Genomic DNA, 20,855 nt, shown 5'->3' on the forward strand with positions numbered 1-20,855 from the left:
GTGCACACCTCCAATTGGAATGCAGCCTTCAATTTTGCCCCCATTGAGATTTGCCCTCCTCCGATCTTTTCCTTCACCATTGTGGGCTCACTCCGGTTCGATTTTGCTCAAGACCATTTAGATCTCGAGACGAGCCCAGGTAAGGCTTAGGTCTAACCCCGTAAAAAATTTTTGAATTTTTAGGCAAGCTCAAGCTGCATAGAACACAACATGACCAAGTTCCAACCCTACTTAATTATGGTCGCTTAAATTCTGATTATATCTGTTCTAAAATAATATCATTAGATAAATTATTTTAAATATTAGAATATTTTATTCTCTATTTTTTATTTTTTTGAAATCAAGAAAGGCCAATAACTATCTTTGTATCTTATATCTACGTCACCATTTGAGGGGAGTCCGATGCAAATCGAGCCAGTGCCTCTTCGCTTAGGCAGCAAGGAGTGAGATCATTTGCGCAAATACTCAGGGATGAATAAATTAATTATTTTATCAAAACAAAAAATATTTTCTAAAATATCAAATATGGACCTAATTTTATATATATATATATATATATATATATATATATATTAAAAAAAATGTTGTCGAATCCCCGCCTGGTGAATATTGACGGTGGTGATCCAATAACAACTTCCATCCTACCGCTAAATTCTCGCCCCGGTCTCCGACCTTACCCATGTTCGTACGGTCCCAGAAAGGTACGAATCAGAATCCACCGCGAGCCTCTCCGTAGATGGACGGCTGCGATCTTCCCGCCTGATAGCAAATAAAAGCGCGGCCGCCTCTCTCTCTTCGTCCCTTTGCTAGCGACATAGGAAAAGAAGCAGAGAGAGGAGGGAGAGGCAAAGGCCGGAGAACACAAATTCTACGCCCTCTCTCTCTCCTCTCTCTCTATCTCTCTCTCTCTTCTCGGCAAAGATGGAGTTTTCTCCGATCTCGTTATCCTGCGCCCAGAAGGAGACGGGGATGGAGGCGGCTCTCTTGCAGGTGGATCAATTCCTCTTGGAGGCCCTCGAGAACCCTCGCCATCGTCTCACTGGTGCGCCCTCCCCCCTCTTCTTCTATTTCTCGATGTCCTTCTTGTTCTTTAGAATTCTCGCGCTCTAATTGCTGGATTGGAAGGGATTTCTCCCTTTAGGGTTCGGACTTTCTGTAGGATTTTGATGGTTTGGAGATGGGTTTTTGAGCCTCGTAGGTTGATTTATTTGTTTGGATTTGGTCGAATGCTTAGATTTGGTGCGGTTTCAGTTTTCCTATAATTTGGGATTGCTATTCATATTATTAATAGATATATCGATCTGATGGTTAGGTTTTGATTTCTTCTCCTTAAAACCTTGGAGTTTGTTAGAGGATGCATTCTTTTCTGTTGTTTAATTCTCTATTCAACATTTTCTTGTGTTTGATTTCTTAATGTTCCTAGCAGTATTGTGTAATTTCCAGGATTTTTTTTTTTGTTAATGACATGTTGATATGGAATTCCTAGTTAGTCGATCTCTTGTTGTTGCTTGATCGAGCTAGGTAGTGGAAGGGAAGATTGGCAAACTAACGGCATAAGTGGCTTTTTAGTGATGAAAAAGAAAATGATTTTTTTTTAGTAGAAAAAAGAATATGATATGTAATGTGAGGTTTTGAGTACTTGTTAATAAAAAGAAGCATTTCTTATGTGCTAAGTATCATTATATGCGAATTAGTTTTGCCATATTAAGGTCCTCACCCCCCCCCCCCCTCCTCTCTCTCATGTCAACTGCATAGGAACAGAGTTCAATGGTTTGATGTTTGGGCTGAAACTCCAAAACCAAGGTCATGTGATATGAACACATGTGAAAATCATTGTGTTTTTCAGATTCTTGACTGAATTTGACTTACTAGGGAATATTTATTTTAATGTCGACTCAATCATTCTTCAACTTCCAAGAAGCATATTCTGAAGTTAAACCTTGAATTCTGCATATTTTCAGAAAAAATAGAACTGTTTTTGTATTGAATTCCGAAAACTTACTGAAGTAGCTTTTTTTGACATGGACTTGGTTATTCTAGGGCTCAAATCTCCTGAATTCCATTTACTAGATTGTAAGTTAACAGTTAAATGCTATACTATATGTAAAGGAGATCTGAAACTTGATCTTTAACTTCTTATTTTTTATTACATACATACATACCTATGTTCATATGTGCAAATATACACATGTATGTGTAGTATTGCTAATATATGTTCCTAAGGATATTAGTCCCGGTTCAGTTGGTCCTGCCCAGAATACGAGGGATCCAGCACCAACAATTGAAGCCATTACAAGTGACTATCTCTAAACTCCATGCTGTAAAACAAAAATCATGTAACTTGGAGGTCTCTCATTTATATATCAAGTGGTCAATTTTTGAACTACCAATCTTTGACCACTCTATGTATTATAGGCTACGAGTCTTTAAATCACATGATATTTTGATTGTAAGTAGTTTAGATATAGTAGATCACATCAAATGACTCAGATCGTTAGCGTCGGACCCTTTAGTTAGGTCCATTCTAACAAGTGCCAACATCTATATATGTATAGTGTACATGTGTATTTATGTATATATAGTTTTAAAGCAAACTATTGAAATAGTTTACCTAGAGTCTGACTTAACTTTTTTAATTGTTAAGAGTTTCTTTTTTTTTTTTTGGGGGGGGGGGGGGGGGGGTGGGGGACAGAAACTATTGAAACTAGACTCCGAGATTTCAAAATTGTGAAACTGAAATTTATTTTCTCTGGCCGAAGCAAAAAGCAAAATGAAATAATCAAACTCGTAGATTTCAATATCTTTACGTGGAACTGGAAGGATAATTTAATTGCAACGAACATCTTGAGTCAAATTGCTATCGACCTTAATGCTTCTTCCAGATTGCATTTATTTCTTCCATCCTTATGAAGTGCTTATATGCATTTGTTAAGTTTTTTTTCTTGACAACAATGTAATTCTAATTATGACTGCCTTTCAAAGCTCATCTGATGATCAGTTTAGGTGTTTTTTTAGCAACAGCATTCTTCCAATTTGACTGTTGTACTAAACTCATTTTTGAGTGTAATGGTTATTTCTTATTTAAATGCCCAACATAGCCAAAATAGTCCTTAATTACAATTACCTTGAATGTTTTGGGAGCCTGGTCCTTCAAGAAATATGCAAGGTGATGTTATCTTAGTTAGGATTTAAGGAATCAAGGAAGGAGATGGTTGTGCAATAGATGGCTACAGATCTATATATTATTTTGTCTAGGGTACCAAAGTGGTTATTTATGATGGCTTGGGCTTCCAGCTGAATTTGAAGATACTAGCATGATTCTTGATGATGCGAATAACCCACTGTAGGTACTTCTGGTTGATTATGAAATTGTTTGAGGTAATTTTGGAACAGAAATTGAGCTTTCCTAATTTGTTATTTACAGGAGCTGGACAACACAAGTGATCTATCCGATTGAAGTAGATTAAGATTGATAGTTGGGACTGGGATTGAATTTTTCCAGTATGTGCTAGTTGTTGGAAAGATTAGTTTTAGTTTCTGACAATGCCAGTATCAATCAGTCTCTGTTTACTTGTATAGCATAACCTTATTTGGAACTATAATCTTGACCACTGATTTTAAAAAAAAAACGAATTAAGTTTTTTTGTGTAAATTATAAAGGGAAGTAAAGGTAAAATATGCTGATGTGAAGTTAAAGTATGTTTCCTAAAAGATTTCAATTCTAGCAGGATATATTATTGGTTGGTGACAAGTCCATCGAGGAGGATATTTTATGGGTTGGTGGGAGAAAGTTACAAATTTAGGGGCTGTTTGGATGCTGAAAGATCTTATCAGGAGAAATAAGATTTCCTGCCGGGCCTTCTTTTTTAAAATTATGGTGGAATAAATGGTTTGGAGAGATTGGGAGAAATGATTTGAAGAGATGGGAGGCAACCATGGCACAAGTAATTCCTGCTTTCTCTGATTACTAGTTCTGTTGCCTAAAAATAGGGATTATTCTTGCCTGGGGCTGCCCCACTTCTTTAAATCACGCCTCTCCACCATAGTTTTAAAACAGAAAAAGCTTGCATAGAAGATATTATCTGTCTGATAGGGTCTTCCATCATCTAAACAGGGCCTTAGGTTAGTAGATATTTAATCTCGGATATCTTGATAGATATTATGTTTTTTACTATGGCATTAGACATGATTCTTTTTTTTTTTTTTTTTTTTGGTAAAAACGGCAGTTCATATAACTCTAACTTGAGTACATCCAGCCATATCAAAAGAAAGTAAAGATAACAACGGAGTGGGACTATCAGCTGCTGAAGTCCAAAGAAACTCTCCGGAATGCCTAGCTACGTAAGAGGCGACCCAGTCAGCAGCTCTGTTCGCCTCCCGATACACATGTGTAGCATGAGAATCACCCATCTCCTGAACCAGCCTTCTAATCTCACGGATGAGTGGATGACCATCACCGAACCTATCCACCCCCTGGATCCAATCAATCACCACCGAAGAATCACCCTCTAGATGCACCCGGGCGGCGCCGAGGACCCTCCTCGCGTAAGATAAGCCCTCCCAAGCAGCCCTCAGCTATGCTCCAACAATAGTAAGCCCTGGGATGCGACGGCCACTGGGGGCTATCAGTCTGCCCCTCCCGTCTCTGATCACAAAACCCACACCTCCAGAGATACCATCCACCGACCGACTACCATCACAATTCACCTTGAAATGACCAAGGGGTGGGGGTACCCAAGAAACAAGGGCGAACCTAGGCGCTGTAGCAGCGGGAAGGATACCCCAGATGTCCCTAGCCATTCCAGAAGTGAACCACGCAGTAGTCGCGACCATCTCCCCTGCATGTAGCATAGCTCGATCCACCACCATCCTCGCGGACCACCTCCTGCCCTCAAATAGACCAGCGTTCCTATCCAACCATATATGATAAGTCAAGTGGGCCATCATAATACCCGCCTCAACAGAACAAGGGCTCCGCGTAGAGGCTCTCAACACATGCATCAGGTCCTGGGCCGACTCCACTGAAAGGGGTAACATAACAGGAGACCTACTCCATATCTCTCTAGCCCTGGGGCACTGCAGCAAAACATGGTCAATGGTCTCCTCGATACTACCGCTCACAGCACTGAGAAATCTGCATGCCCCGTCCGGCTAGCATACCCCTGGTTGGTAGGCATCCCCATGCCACCTTCCAGAAGAAGAGCGCTACCCGCGGATGACATCGTAGCCGCCATATCCATCTGCCCTCAATCTGCCGGTCTGACCCCCTACTCGTCAAAGTGTGGAGATCCCTGGCTCGCACCTGCGCTCGACCCGTCGGCCACCAGACTAATCTATCTGGCACCTCCTGCAAAGGAATCGGAAGGTCCATGATCGTCACTGCCAACTCTTCCCCAAACACCTCCCGAATCAATCCCTCCCTCCAGCAGCCCCCCTCTGGGTGTATCAGATCACTAACCCTAAATCCAGCGATCCTCGCCGAGTCCACTAAGGTCGGGATACGGCTGATCGGCTGCTCAGTCACCCACCTGTCCTCCAAAACATTTATAGACCGCCCATCACCAATGGCCCATCTCATCTCCGGTAGCACCAACGCAGCCCTAGCACACATCTCCCTCCACACCGGCGAATGTAATCGGCCTCCACGCACTCCAGGTATCAGAGCTCCATATTTGGCCCTTATCAACGAGGACCACATGCTGTCTGGCTCTAGCACAAACCTCGCTGCATGTCGAGCCACTAAAGCCTCCCTCCTAGCCATCAGAGACAACACCCCCAACCCACCGAACCTGATCGGCTGACACACCACCTCCCATGCCACCAGGTGAACACCACCTCTGCCCCTATTCCCACCCCAGATAAAGTTTCTAAAAGTCTGCTCCAAGGTCCTCACAAGAGACACCGGAATAAAGGAATTGGACAATAAATAGATGGAAAGTGAAGAAAGAACTGACCGAACCAATGTGATCCTCCCCATCATGGAAAGAGTATGCATCTGCCATCCCTCCAGTCTGTGTCTGATACTGAGCTCGAGTGAGAGGCAGTCCCTGCTCCGCAACCGCCGGCCAGAAATCGGAACCCCCAAATACCTCAGCATACCCTCCTGCTCACCCACCTCCAAAATCTCCAAGATAGAGGTCCTCACTGCCAGCCTGATCCTCGGACTAAAGCATACAGTAGACTTCCCCAAATTAACTCTCTGTCCTGATACCTCGCAATAGTGGCATAGAATCCTTCGAAGAACCTCCGCGGTCCGCCTCGTAGCCCGGGCAAGTAATAAACAATCATCAGCAAAAAGAAGGTGAGACAATGGAGGAGCTCCCTCCGCCGGCCTGTAAACCTCCATCTCCTGAGTGACCATCGCCTGTCTGAGCGCTCTAGACAGCGCATCCGCACACATAATAAATAGTAGTGGTGAGAGGGGGCAACCCTGTCGCAGCCCTCCGGTCGGCTCAAAAAATCGGGATGGCGAGCCATTCACCAAGATGGCGAATGAGGGAGCCCTCACACATCCCATAACCCAGCTAATCCATACCTCGGGAAAGCCAAACCCCTGCATGGATTGCTGCAGAAAATCCCAACTCATCCTGTCGTAGGCCCTCTCCATATCGAGCTTGATCCCCATCAAGCTCCTCCTCATCGGGGCTCTATGCATATCAAACATAAACTCCTGGGCAATCATCACATTATCTGAGATACTCCGCCCTCTCAAGAAAGCACTCTGCTCCGGACTGATCAACCTCGGGAGAATCTCCCTCAACCTAACGGCAAGTATCTTCGCCGTCGCCTTGTACAAGGTCGTGCACAGGCTAATCGGGCGAAAATGGCCCGGCTCCGAGGCGTCCTGCCGTTTCGATATCAGTGTGATAAAGGTCCGCTGCCACTTAGTGGGCATCGCAGATATACTGAAGAACTGCTGTATGGCCGCCGTCACATCATGTCCGACTATCATCCAGTACCTCTGAAAAAATAACGGAGGAAAACCATCTGGCCCCGGAGCCTTATCCCCCTCAAGGGACCAGACCGCCTCCCTAACCTCCCTCTCCAATACTGGCCTGATCAATGCTGCAGTCTCCTCCTCCGACACCCCAGCTAAAGGCGCCGATATGTCCTCTGAGCTCCCGCCCCCTAACTGCTCGGTCCATCGCGCTCTGAAAAAACTCTCCACAGTCCGACTGATCTGAACAGGATCCTCCGTCATCTGCCCATCCTCACCCCTGATGGCTCTGACCCTATTCTGGTGCCTTCTGATAACTGTCGCTTGATGAAAATATCTGGTGTTCCGATCTCCCTTCAGTATCCACTGTATCCTAGACTTCTGTCTCCAAAATACCTCCTGCTGTCTAAGTAAAGAATTATGCAGTGCCAAGTGAGATCTAAGCTCCCCCACCTCCTCCTCCGATAAGCCCCCTCCCTGGGCCTCCTGAAACTGTAACCTAGTAATCGCCCCCTCTAGATCCTCCACCCTCCTAAAAATGTTCCCCACCTCCTCACGGTTCCACCTCCGAAGCCGTCTCCTCGTCATCTCCAGTCTACGAGATACTCGGTACATAGCATCTCCCCTAACAGGTACCCTCCAAGCCTCCCGTACCATCTCCCAGGATCTAGGATAACTGAGCCAAATCTTCTCGAACCTGAAGGGAGGGCGAACTAGTACAGGTGCATCAGTGCTCACCAATAGTGGGCAGTGGTCCGATGCAATCCTCGGCAAATGACTGACCTGGTAATCCGGAAAACACTGGATCCACCCCGCAGTAGCACAGGCTCTATCTAGCCGCTCCCATACTCTAGCCTGTCCCTGCTGATTATTACACCATGTGAACTTTGGGCCAGAAAAACCCAAGTCAACCAAACCATTCATCATGAGGAAGTCCTGAAACTCCTTAACCTTCCTGTCACAAGAAAAAGGCTTCCCACCCCTCTTCTCCTGAGGATCCACTATGCAATTAAAGTCACCTGCCAATAACATTGGATATCCCTGCCTAATCAACTGAGTGGCCTCCACCCACAAATTCCGCCTCACCCTATACTCTGTGCTTGCATACACCGCTGCCAAAACCCACGGACTTCTATCCCCTTCCGAGATAACCATGATTACCTCTTGATTACAGACATTGAATATATCCATTTGACAACACCCCTGAGCCCAAGTGACAATGATACCACCAGATAGCCCCTGAGATTCTACTGCATAGAATCCCCATCCTCTCAGAACTGCCCTCCTTGCCTTCTCAAGACTCCTTCCGGATAATCGGGTCTCGAAGAGGACACAAATATCAGGCCTATATTGGTGCACCAACCTACGAAATGCCGGGGTAAAGGACGGCTTCCCCGCTCCACGACAATTCCATAAGAGAGTCTTCATAAATCACCCGACAGATTGACGTGGCCTACTTCCCCGAAGCCACTACTACATGCTGCCTCATCATCCAACTGCTCTTTCCTCACAGAACCCTTGGGACTCACCCCCTTGATAGAGGCCAACAATTGGACCACAACCTGCTTATGCTTCCCCTTGGTGTCTGCCTGAGCCGTAGCCACAAGGCCAGACTCCTTGCCATCCCCCAACAAGCCTCCAGCACCCAAGGAACCGCCATCATGCTTGAACTCCCCCCCCCCCCCGAAAAAGATTGGCCACAAGGTTCGGATCACTGTTGGCCCGTGCCAAATGGCACGGTCTGTCAACAGGGTCTTCCTCGATACCCCCTGCAATCACTCCCACCAGACCATCACCAGGATCGATCTCCATCCCTCGATCCCCTGCTGTCTGCTCCGAGGGTGCACCGGTCATCACCACCGGCTCCAACTCCGCCGACTCCATCGTCGCAACCGTAGTTGTCCGCGTTGGCTTCCGCCCGAGCGTCGCCCCACCTCCAGCACGCAGCACTCCCCCCGCTCCCCGAAGCTCCTGGTCCACCCTAGGGGGTCGGTTGCGCACCGCTGACTGAGGCGGAGGTGAACTCCGGCTCCGCCACCGTCGGAAGCCCTCCGTCCTCCTCGATAGCACCGATGATGGCCGCTGCTGCCCCCCACCAACCTGGGCCCGGCCTCCCACCGGAGCTCTCGACCGCTTCAAAAGGCTTGGGCCCGGTCCTCCAGCCGTCTCCCGCTTGGGCCCTTCAGCCTGGCCCGTTGAAGAACTGGCCCCACTCGAGCCCAGTTTGTTCCCCGACTCGGTCCGCGACTCAGAGCTATGACCGAGTTGATTCGGTCCCTCCCCAGTCGCCCTCGCTCCGGCAACCGCGATGTCCTTCTCAAGCGTCCGCCGCCGGGCGACTTTGGAAGGCTTCTGCCATCCCTCGAGATCAATCGGAGAGGAAGAGGTAGAAGCCGGCGTGTTTCCGGTGGCCTTCGAGGTAGCTCGCCCGGGCGACGACCCCGGATCCAACCTCCCCTTCTGCTTGGCTGCCTCCTTCCCCCACCTGGATGCATTAGCCGGCCGCTGGAAACGGAGGCGATTCGTGACCAACCAGGGGCCAAAGACACCCTGCTCTCCCGCATCATCTCCTTCCCCAACCGCCATCGCCGAAACCTCCGAACGGCTCTCCCCAGCCGTTTCCTTCCCGGTACTTGAGCTTCCCTCCACACCTCCCCCCCCATCGCCGGTAATATGGGATCGCACTCCTTCATTTGATGACCAATCCTGCCACATTTAGAACATGGAACCGGCAGGTTTTCATATAGAAAACCTTGCCAAAATTTATCCTCAGCCCTCTCCGAGCTCCCCTTCAAAAAGATCCCCGGCTTCAGCGGGGCGGAGCAATCCAGCGCTATTTTTACCCTTGCAAAACCGAATCGGCCTCCCCCCTCCGTGAAACTGTCCATTGCCAAGGGTTCACCGGCCCTCGCCGCAATCCGAAACAGGGTTGACCCCTTCCAGTAATCCAGAGGGAGCCCCGGAAGACGTAGCCACACAACCACTCGGCCTAACCCACCAGCACCCGGAACGAAGTTGGGCCGCCACCGTTCCATGGCGAGCAGCTGCCCGGCGACCACCCATGGACCATTCATTAGAGCAGCCTCCCGGTCTTCTCCGTTGGCAAACCTTACTGCAATGAAGCCATCCACCAACGGATAGCACTCGACATCATACTGCAGCTTGCCCACCCTACGGATCTCCTTCGCGACCCAGACTGCCGGAACACTCCTCCCCATACTCCGGACTATAACTGTGGTGTTCCGCCACTCCGACCTCGTCCCCTCCAACTCCTCTGCCGGAACCTCCAATATCTCAGGATATTTGCTCTGCATTGCCTGTAACTCCCTTGGAGAGATCCGATGGTTCGACCACACCGGCTGCCTGGGAGCGCCCTTCGCCACCTCTGACCAAGTGGGAGCCTTCACCTCCTCCCCAGGGACAGGGAGGCGAACCCCACCTGTCTTCCCCGGCGTCGGCGTAGCCGCTGCACCAGCTCCGGGCTCCGTCATGTCGCACACCCACCGACCGTTCGGCAGAAAGTCCCTGTGACTCCGGGCCGATTCACGAATCTTAAAGCACCCACCCGCTCACACCCGCTCACCCACCGGGAATGTGTCTAACTGTCTAAGTGTCTGAGAATGTGTTATAAGTCTGTAACTGAAACTTTATAGACAAATGTAGCATTTGGGTCTTCTCGTCTTCCTTTTTTGGTCATTCTATAAATGATTGTTAATGTAAGATGGATCTTCAATTTTTGATGGCTGTGCTGTTTGAATTATTCAATATCCTTTCCCCTTTTTTTCAATAGGGAGTGTGCAGGTAGCATGATTAGGCCTCTTAGTGTTTTTGTGTATTTCTTATCAGTAGGTCGACAGATATGAATCTGGGATTTAGGGGAAAGTCCAGCACCTACTTGGAAGTGTTTGCTCAGCAGATCAGGAGGTTCTGCTCTGTTTGTGGGTGGCTAATGTTCTTTCTAGCTTGGCTTGGCATGTATCATTCTTTATTACATCCAAGATGAGAGAGACACAGCATTCTTAATTTAAAAATTATTAGATAGAATTCTATGGATGCTCTAAGTCTAAGATTCTCTGCTTCGAAACCAATATGTGATGGTATCCCAACTCATGTTTCTGTGACCGCCTCTCCTTCTGTTCCCTTTGTTTTCCTCTTCCTTTGCATTACAGAAGTCCCATTATTGTTTATCAACTAATAATGTGAATGAATTAGTTGTGCCCCATGTTTCCAGCTGTTCATTATCTTATATGTTGTGCCTTATGAGCTATCTGTGATTTCAGATTTTCTTGGAAGGAGTAAAACTAAAAGTTTGAGAGTTTTTTTTTCCTTTTATTTTATTTTATTTTTGTTTTTTTTTGGGGTGGGGTGGGGTGGGGTGGGGTGGGGTGATGTTGACCTGCTTATCAGAAGACAAGACCTCATGAAGCATGTGAGATGGAGGATTATTGTTGTCTGCGAACACAATCTGATTCAAGATTGAAAATTACCCCTGCTGTTTATTGGTGCACTTCTGTTGTTTCTCTTTTAAAGAAAGGATCAGAGCTGACCCAAGATTGGGTGCACTAAACCAAAAATGTGTATAAACTGAAATGTTCTAAGAAAGCGTTGATGTCTTGTTCAGTAGATTGCTTCAGTACAGGAGAGATCAATTGAAATCAATGAGGGTGGTGTTAAAATTGTCATGGAAGTCCTTTAGATTTCCTGCAGTGGTATTTTGCGCTTTGTCATTGAGAATAGAATGCATAGTACTGTTCTAGTGTCTTACTGCATCTTGCGCTTTTGGTACAAGTTGAAGCTCAAGAATTTTCAGAGGAGTCATAGTGCACCTTTTCAGGGAGGGGAATAGTGGATAGAGTATATCTTGGTTTCTCATTCTTGTTGTACTTTCCTTTTCTTTTACATGATGAAGCATTTTGGTCCACTTGTACAATGCTGCTGAAGTTTGGGTTATTCATATTCCTGTGCAAAATCAAATGGCTTTTTTTTTTTTTTTTTTTTTTTTTTGCTAAAGAAAAGGGGTAGGGGGGAGGAAGGGACAAGCCCACCCCCGCGTAGCAGCCCCCACTGGGCCCCCGCCCCGCCAGGAGAATGTTCGATGCGGGCAGAAATGGCCGTGTGTTGGGCACCCCGACCGGTTTTACTCATACCCTCCCCATCCGTGGGCCCGGCTCAGCTACTCCTCTGAGCTCTGGCTCGAGTCCCACGTGTGAGTACGTCACACCCGGCACCACTCCGGCTACTAGCGGTTCAAGAGCGGTCCTACACCACAAGTCCAAGCAGTGGCCAAAGTAGTGAGCTCCGGTCCACAATTTAATCGTCGCCGCAGCGATTCGAACTTGAGACCTTGTGGTTAGAATTGCTGCCCAGTACCACTAGGCTACCACCTTGGTGGCAAATCAAATGGCTTTCATTAAACCATGTTTTTATGTTTTTGTGGTAATTTTTGAATCCTTATACCAGGTACGCTAGAGCAGTAATTTTCACTGTTTTAATAATTAAACATATTGTAACACGTTTCCTAAGTCCTCCCTTTCCCCAAATATTCACTTCAGGTACTACTTTACTCCTACATAACTGCTTGTGCTTCAAACTACCAAGACATGGAAGGTTGAGCTTATGACCATTGTCGTTCCTTTGCTTTTAACGAATCATGGAGAGATAAGATATTAGTAGACAGATTAGAATGTTGGATAGTGAAGAGGGCCATAAAAGTTCAACATCAAAGGTGATACTGTTCTGCTGCATTTAAGAGTAATGATGGAAAAAGGATAGCACCAAAACTGGGGATCGATGAGATACTAGTTGACAACTCAAATCAGTTGGACAGTCAAGATGGGCCATCCTAAAGGTGATAGTGCTCAGGTGCATTAGTCAAGCTAAGGATAGTAACAAACTGAGTACTTTCGAAGAAAGGTAACTAGTATGTCGCAGAACATAAAACAAAGATTTAAGGTGGTCTGGAAAAGAAGAGGCTTGAATTTCTTCTAATAAATCACGTAAAATGAACACAAGACCCAATAAAGATTGAATAGAAATTATTGCTAAAGAGAAAAAAATCTGTGTTGATGGAGGTGTTAGGCATTGGTGGGCCATATTGAAATGGAACAGTGATCTGAATTCATATTATGTAGTAACACAGCATTCCCAACTAGCATGGCAGATTCATATTTCTCTTTCTAGTCATTGATGGCTTATTGTTAAAGTTGCCAGTCACTAGATCGATCCAAGCATTTGCACTTATATTTGGCATTATTCATAATGATTGTTTTGACAACCGAATACGATATACTGTATATTTAGGGCTGGAAATGGGGTGGGTTCAGGTTGGGCCGCCCCTTTCCAAGGCCACCCCAAATTATTGTACTTGGAATTTGGGCCTGAGTTTTTGGAAGGTTAGACCCAAGCTTGGCCTGAACTCAAACCCTTGAAGCCTAAGGTCTTATGGTTTCTGTCCTCCACTCCCTTTCCTCCAGTTAAGCCGTAATCCTTCTTGCTCAAAAGAAAAAAATCCTAATGATGAAACTATTTAAGAAATACAAATTTAGAGTTCATGGTGTCTTTTTGGAATAGAGGAGATTGGTGGGTGAATGTATCTGCGAGGGAAGACAAGATTCGGCTTCCCCTGTTCCTTGCAACCAAAGTTGGAAGTTCTTCCAGAAGCCAATCCATTTCGAGCAAAAGAAAAATCAGTTTTGGCCAAGTCCAATCCAAAATTGACCAAAATTTTCGATTTTGATCAGTTTCAGCCAGAACCAAACGAAGTACTTTTTTGACACGTAAATATTTTTAATATTTTCTAAAATTCATCAACTATAATTCAATCACATTTTTCTAAGGCACTAACGATCTAATGTGTGCTATTGTGCTATTTTCACTAGGCTTTGTTATTGTGGTAGGTAAGATACAATCCTGTTGTGCACTAAAAGTTTTTAACAGCATTGCAATTTGTAGAACTAAAAATGCATGTGCATGTATGGGAGCTTTTATTGTTTTGAAGAGTGATACATGTAATTAATTCTATACTCGTGCAATTATCTTGTTACTTAATGCTTGACTGAGTGATATTTGCTATTTTTTACTCAAAAGTTAGTGTACTCTTGTAATATGCATTTCAATACAATTTAATTTCTGCTTGAGATTGCCCAAACTACATAAATTAGACAGCTATTTTTTTCTCTTATATTAAATTAACTTAAATGACTCATAGTTGTCACTAAGTGTTTGTTTGAAAAGAATTATAACCCATCGTTCTTTGTTGAAATTTTGACCCTAGGGACTTCTAAAACTATTTGGGATGGTCTGAATTCTTTCATAGTTGTTAGATTGAAGTTGTAAGAATTTCTGTCAACATGCTTAAAGAATCAATGTAGTTTTCATGTAACTAGAAGGATCGAAGGTTTTGTGATTTGAGTGCAATTGTATTTGACTACTGAAATGGAGCTGAGAGAATTATTGCTTGGTCATAGAAGAGAGAGTTTTAGATTCAGACAGAATGCAGTAGAAAAAGGTAAGCAACCGTAACAGTATTAGCTGGGCAGCAGCTGTAATAAAGAGAGCAAAAAGTAGCAGGAGGGGAAGAGAACGGCAGCAGATGGATCAAGGAAGAAGAGGATATAGAAAGAACAGAAGAAAGGGGGTGGAAGTGGAGAAGAGATGGGTAGACAAGAGGATGTATTGTAATGTCTCAATCGGGGATCCATGCGACTCAATTTTTATTAGTAAGCAGGGCAGGACACTTAATTAGAATAAGTGGACGAAAATGTCCCTAAGTAGTGGCTGATTTACATGTATACCTACGAGGTCATATTATGTAATTTGGGATTGATTCAGGCTTAACTAATGACCTGATTATAATAGAAAAGGTATTATTTGAAAACACTAAACTAGATCAACGCTGATTATATCAATATTCATCAACTACAACTTCCCCTTTTCTAAGGGTTAGAACTAGGTAAAATTTGATTATTTTAAAAGCATCACTATGTGTAAGAATCAGCAAGATGGCTTTTGAGAGGCATTGTTTGTGCCAGGATCTGTGGCGTAGCAAGCAAGATGGAATTCTGTCTTCTTACCAAACAATGATTTCAATCAAAAGTAAGTGAGTTCACTTCGACAAGACTTGAAGGCACATTATATTAGTCTTTTGCACGTACAACTTTGCAGCATGGTGAATTCTTTGGTGCTAATTTGTGGTCTGAAGAGATGGACTTGGAGGGCTTCCAGGTGGATTGACAAAGCTGGTTGTAAATTATTATTGTACTATTGCATTTAGTTTCTGAGTTGGACACTAATACTGAAGTTTCTAATTATTTAGAGAATTCCTCGTAATATATCTTGCTTTCCTTCTTTACTCTGATATTTTCTTTTCATGTAGGAGAATAAGCTGTTGTGCTGGTGCTATTGTAATCAAATAAGTTTAGTTAGATTTAGAATAATAATATGGCACAAAATATGATTATGTGTTAGCTACACATCAAAGTCTGGTTGACATTGCAGTTGATCATTTCTTATATCATATATAGTTGCTGTTGTATGGATTGACCAATATTAAAGATTAGTAAGTTGGCCTGTGAATTGAAAGAGCTATTTATGAGCTGCTTGTTCTGCTCAAAATCTAGCTTTATATTGGCTCACTTGATTAGTAAACAAGCTGAATCATGAGTTAAGATTTTGAGATTTAAAAACAAACAATCTGAATACAAGTGTGGCCCAACTCAATCTAGTCCTGATTACTGTTGCCCGAAATATAAATAGGTAGATATATATGATATATAATTGACTAATTATTTACATAATCAGCAGTTCAATCTTAACATAGTGACTGCAATGTTTACTTGCTAGGAGACGTGGTTGCTGTTAAATTATGGTCTAATTGTTGAGATTGTTATGAGTCTATACCTTCCCCTTTTCTCCTTTGTCAAGCACTCAAGGCTGTAGCACCTTTCCCTTAGTTCCGTTCATAGCTTCCAGCATTTAGCTCAACCTCCTCCTTGGCAAAATCAATTCCATGTCTTGTCTTTCTTATCTTGAAGTCTGGCATCCCACTCAAAACTGTCAAGAAAGGCGTTTTGCTCCATCTCTGCCTTCTCCATCTCTCTACTCCATGCCCTAAGAGCAGTGGCCTCCTCCATGGAGGCTTAGTTTGGTGGAGGTTCAAATCACCCTCTTGCTATCGCCTGTTTTTGTAGCTGATTCAGATATCTTCTTGGCCATTGCATTCTACTTTTTGCTGCAGCCTCGGACTTAGTTGGTCTTCTGTTGGAATGAGCTGCAGAGTGTAGATTAAAATGTGAGATTGGGTTAAGAGAGGTAAGCAATGTGGAGGACTTGAGATTAAATCTTAAAGGACAATGTTGCAGTGATCCAAATTTCAAGCTTATGTGAGCCTACTTCGAGTTGGTTTGCTTGATATTTAATGGGCAAGCTTGAGTCTTGCAAGCTTGAATTAAACCCAATCTGGTAATGTAAAATTTCAACTCAAGCTTGAGCTGGCTCACCTAGACCATTTATTCCAATGTTTTCTTGAGTAATACTAACATGCTAAAAAAAAATCATCTGTTTCTTGTTCCCCCTATACTATGCATTCATATATTTGAGATTGCATTCTGTAAATTATAGTTCTCTCTGCCACTATTGAAGCTGTATATCTGGCATTCTTCAAATTTGTTGCGGACAAAATTGTATTTTTATTATCCTATGAGAATTGAGAGCTGATGCCTTTGTGCCTGAGAATTTGTACCTTTTGGAAAGCCATCATTTTTTAAATCCCCTCGATGATTGAAGAAATTGTTAGAAGAAAATATAAAGGGTCAACATATCTTGCATATACTTTTAAGTTCTGATATAGTTGCATCTTCTGTTGTCTGTATAATAGTTCTGCGGATGGAGTTGGACATTCAGAGGTTCATGCAGAGCTCTGATTTGCACCAGTTTGAATTCCAGCACCTCCCAACTTCATACCTTCGGTGTGCTGCTCATCGTGTTGCACAACACTATGGTCTACAGACTATGGTAGCAGATAGCACTTTAGATGGTTTGAATGGCAGAATAATTGCGAGAAAAACATCTGAAAGCAGATTTCCAGCTGTCTTTTTATCAGATGTTCCAGCTAAACAGACTGAAAATGAGAAAACTGAACATTTTAAAATTGCTATTCGTCAAAGGCCTAATAAAGTTTCCCATAGCGATTTAACTGAACTAGAAACCAAGAGAAATCTTGCGAGAACAGTGGAAGAGAGGAAGGAGGAATATGATAAAGCACGGGCCCGCATCTTCAGCGGTTCTAGCAGTCCAGACTCAGAAGGTCCAAATTCTCCAGCTGCAAATGATGGAAGAAACCATTGTTCAAGCAAAGACGAGCATGAATGCTACCAAAGTTGCATTGATGAGTATGAACAACTCAGCACAAAAGTTGGTGCTCCTAGGGTTGCCATTTTCAGGGACAGGGAAAAGGATCGCAGTGATCCAGATTATGATCGAAGTTATGACAGGTATCGCATGAGTGATCCAAGGCACTGCACCGTGATCAATGTCATCATCTGTCAATCAAACAATGCTTTTAATGCTGTGTAACTTTTGCAGGTATATTAAGGGCCTTGCACCTAGCCAGACCTTCAGCTTGCCAGCTTGCAATGTTCTTCAGGCTCCATTTTTTCAATACGAGGCAGGCTTTGCTCAGCTGGGTCAATTTCCAAGCAATCAAACTCCTATGAACTATGGGCCACCAGATTCAAATTTGAACCCTTATTGTGCTGTTGGATGCCAACAAGCTCCTGGAGATGCGGTCTATATGCAATGGCCTACCCCTGCTATGATGTATGCACACTCTTATGAACATTTCAGACATGGCATTTTCCAGGTAAGCATGCATATGATTATCAGATCCATCTACTGTCATTATTGGTGTCAAATAGAAGTGAGCTGAACGTTTCACAGACTATAGTTTTGCCCAGTTGGGGCTTTCAGGTCTTGTTTTCTTCAGGTCCTAAACCTCTTTTATGCATCCACTCAGCTCAGTCTAGTTGATATTCAGCCCACTTAAATCCCAATTTCTTTATAAAGTTAGCTAATAGTAGAATGGAACATTTGTTTGGAAAATAATACAGGTTGAAAATAGCCGAGTACATGGTATGTCATTTATGAAGTCTAATATTGTAGCGTTATGTACTTTCTGTTATGTTATGCATGCTGGTTCAATATCATAAAGAGTATATAAAATGAAGATGAGGCTGTCAGAAGTTGGCTTAAGCTTATTATGGTTTTAAAAATAAAAGCTATGAGATCCAAACCATTTATGAAACTGGTTCCATAACTGATGTGGTGCCCCATGGATGGCCCAACTTCCTGTCCATGACACCTACCTTACGTTGATTGCACCAGTACCTTGTTGCCTTGTCAGTTTGGGAATCTGTTTGGCAACTGTTTTGGGTCCCATCGTAGTACTCTTATGATACATGAGCTCTCCAATTTTTGTCATGCTGAGCTTATGCATGGCTCTGAATTCAACGTTTTCTTAACTTCAAATTGCCAGGATTTGAACTTATTATTTGTGATTGTGCAGGCTCCATTCTATCAGCAACCTCTGAGCTTTGATCATATGCGAAACCACTAGAGGCAGCAAGGAAAAGTCAGATGTATAACAATCTATGTTGTACCGTAGACCAGAGACTATAAGATACTCAAACTAATTTCGTTCAATTCTAGGGTTTGTGTTTGTATGAAAAGAACAAAGTACACAAATTGCACTTAGTATCTTTTAAATCTGGATCAGACTCTATTTTAGTTGTTCCCAAGTATTAATTTACTGCTTCTGTTATCATCCAATTGGTATGTTTTAGGTTTTTTTTTTTTTTCACTTGAAATGGTTTGTTCCTATTTTTCTATGTAAACGTGTGCTGCCAAGAGACTGAGTAGTAGTTCCTTACAGTAGATTCACAAATTACTTCGAAAGACGGTTAACAAGAAAACTAGTCTCAAGGACTCGTGTTAGACTTGGTAGAGGTACCATAGCATGTTGTTGAAGATTGAAACCTCTTGGCTGAGCTACATGGCCAACATACAAGATAAAGAATTGATTGGCTGGTACCATATGTTATTAAAAAATTTTATAGTTCACAATATGGTAAGAACAAGAAGATAGAGCAGTTGGTATCAGAACTATTCTATTACACTCCTCCGAGTCGCCTTTAATGTGTAATCAACTGCCATATGCATATGTTAAATGAGAAAAGCTTTAAGCAATCTAATAGTGTATTTTTTCGTAGCATGTAATCTTCTTCTTAAATGCAGCACTATATACTTAATTCCAAAACCTAGCTAAATGAAATGTTCCTTATGGTTGCAATTATGTTGCAAGAGGACCGGTGTGGAGCTTTGCTTTATTAATTGCTTGCATGAATTTGTGTGAAAAAATTATACATGGAATGATGATAAGGTTGGCTGCAGGAGGAAAAGACGGTTTTTGGTATTTCTTATTTGGTTGATTGCAGGAAAATATAAAGCAAACTTTACTGCAATCAAAGTTAGCTGAGAAATGAGGGAGCTGGGAGAAGAGTATGCAGGAGAAGGTTCGTCCTTGCATGCTGCGGTAGCTTGCTTCCATTCTAGGGATCCTGGAGGACCGCAGCCAATGGGGTGGTGGTTACTGATAATTGGAGGCTTGTGGTCTCTAGTTAGTACAGGAATCGGACCCAGATCAGCTCCATCTAACCTCTCATCTCCCCACTCACAGTGTCCCATTTCTCCTCGTTCTCCCTGGTTTGGAAGCCATTGCTTTCTTTCTTTGGGGTGCAAGACAAGTATGTTGTTGTTTCGCTTCTTAAACTGCCTCCGATTTGTTTGTCTTCTTCTACAATTTGCACATCTTCTCTCGCTAACTTGTTGGAAGTTACTCTCCTATGAGCGAAGCTCTAAGACTTGCCAAGCTATACAACATGCGGCCTTTCTTTCTTGTTTCCCTTTCGTATGGTTGGCGGCCACATATTATATGTTTCTCTCTAGATATTAGATGTTTTAAGTTTCGTTTGGAATTTTAAAGGACTCGACGGGGCTGGAAAAAGTATTGTATCAAGAATTCCATATATATACAAGGTTGTTTTCAGGAAGCTAAGCTAGACCAATTAAATGATAGATCCGTGAGGTCAATCTGTGTTAACCAACTGAACAAATGGGAAGCTATGGATGCTTTGGGATGTTTAATAGTGCTTAGAAAAAGAGTATATTTGGCGGATTGTGTACATTTGGTTGTCAACCATATATGTCTCTTAGACAGCTTTACGATGGTTCCAGAGGCAGTTAGATTTAGTTGGATTTAGCACCATTTGGGGGAGCAAGCATTTTTGAATGAAAAAAAGTTTTTTGGTAAAAATTTCGGAAAGTTCTTTTAACTTTTTCAGAAAGCTAAAAACAGCTTTTTGGAAGAAGCTCTATTTTGGAGCTTTTCGAAAAACTGTTTTGAATTTTGTCAGAAAGCTATTTTTTTACCAAAATATCTACAATAAAATAAAACAATTACATACTTTGTCTCTTTATAAACCTAAAAATATGATAGAGCTCTAACAAAGAACCCTAGCCATGGATCAGACTCCCTTTATTATTGTATTATACTATAAATATAATATTATATTACATTATATCATAATACATTAATATGTTATGTTAAATAATTTAATATTATGTTATATTATGAAAAATTAAAGTACACTAATAATTATAATATTTTATACCTTTATTATTATATTATACTATAAATATAATATTATATTAATATTATAATACATTGATATGTTATGTTAAATAATTTAATATTATATTAAATTATTATGCTATAGTATACAATGTTATATTACTATATTATAATAATATTATATTACATTACAGTAATATTATACTATATCATATATTTATGTATTAATATATG

At 42.8% G+C, this 20,855-nt stretch overlaps 1 protein-coding gene across 2 annotated transcripts; it reads left to right on the plus strand.

Annotated features, from left to right (window-relative positions):
• The first annotated feature begins 777 nt into the window (after positions 1–777).
• Positions 778–18,760, plus strand: LOC103720587 (uncharacterized). 2 transcript variants are annotated; one of them, XM_008810354.4, is made up of 4 exons: positions 778–1,042; positions 16,812–17,427; positions 17,519–17,795; positions 18,498–18,760. In XM_008810354.4, the coding sequence occupies exons 1-4, from the start codon at positions 922–924 to the stop codon at positions 18,546–18,548; spliced, it is 1,065 nt and encodes a 354-aa protein (XP_008808576.1). In that variant the 5' UTR covers positions 778–921; the 3' UTR covers positions 18,549–18,760. The 2 variants fall into 2 exon arrangements, with proteins under 2 accessions (XP_008808576.1, XP_088571375.1); XM_088715249.1 differs by having other exon boundaries at positions 798–1,042; positions 14,968–17,427.
• The last annotated feature ends 2,095 nt before the right edge of the window (positions 18,761–20,855 follow it).

Source organism: Phoenix dactylifera, chromosome 2 (assembly GCF_051530095.1).
Source record: "Phoenix dactylifera cultivar Ajwa chromosome 2, Ajwa_hap1_PhDact_Kaust_v1.1, whole genome shotgun sequence".
In the NCBI taxonomy this organism is placed as follows: Eukaryota; Viridiplantae; Streptophyta; class Magnoliopsida; order Arecales; family Arecaceae; genus Phoenix; species Phoenix dactylifera.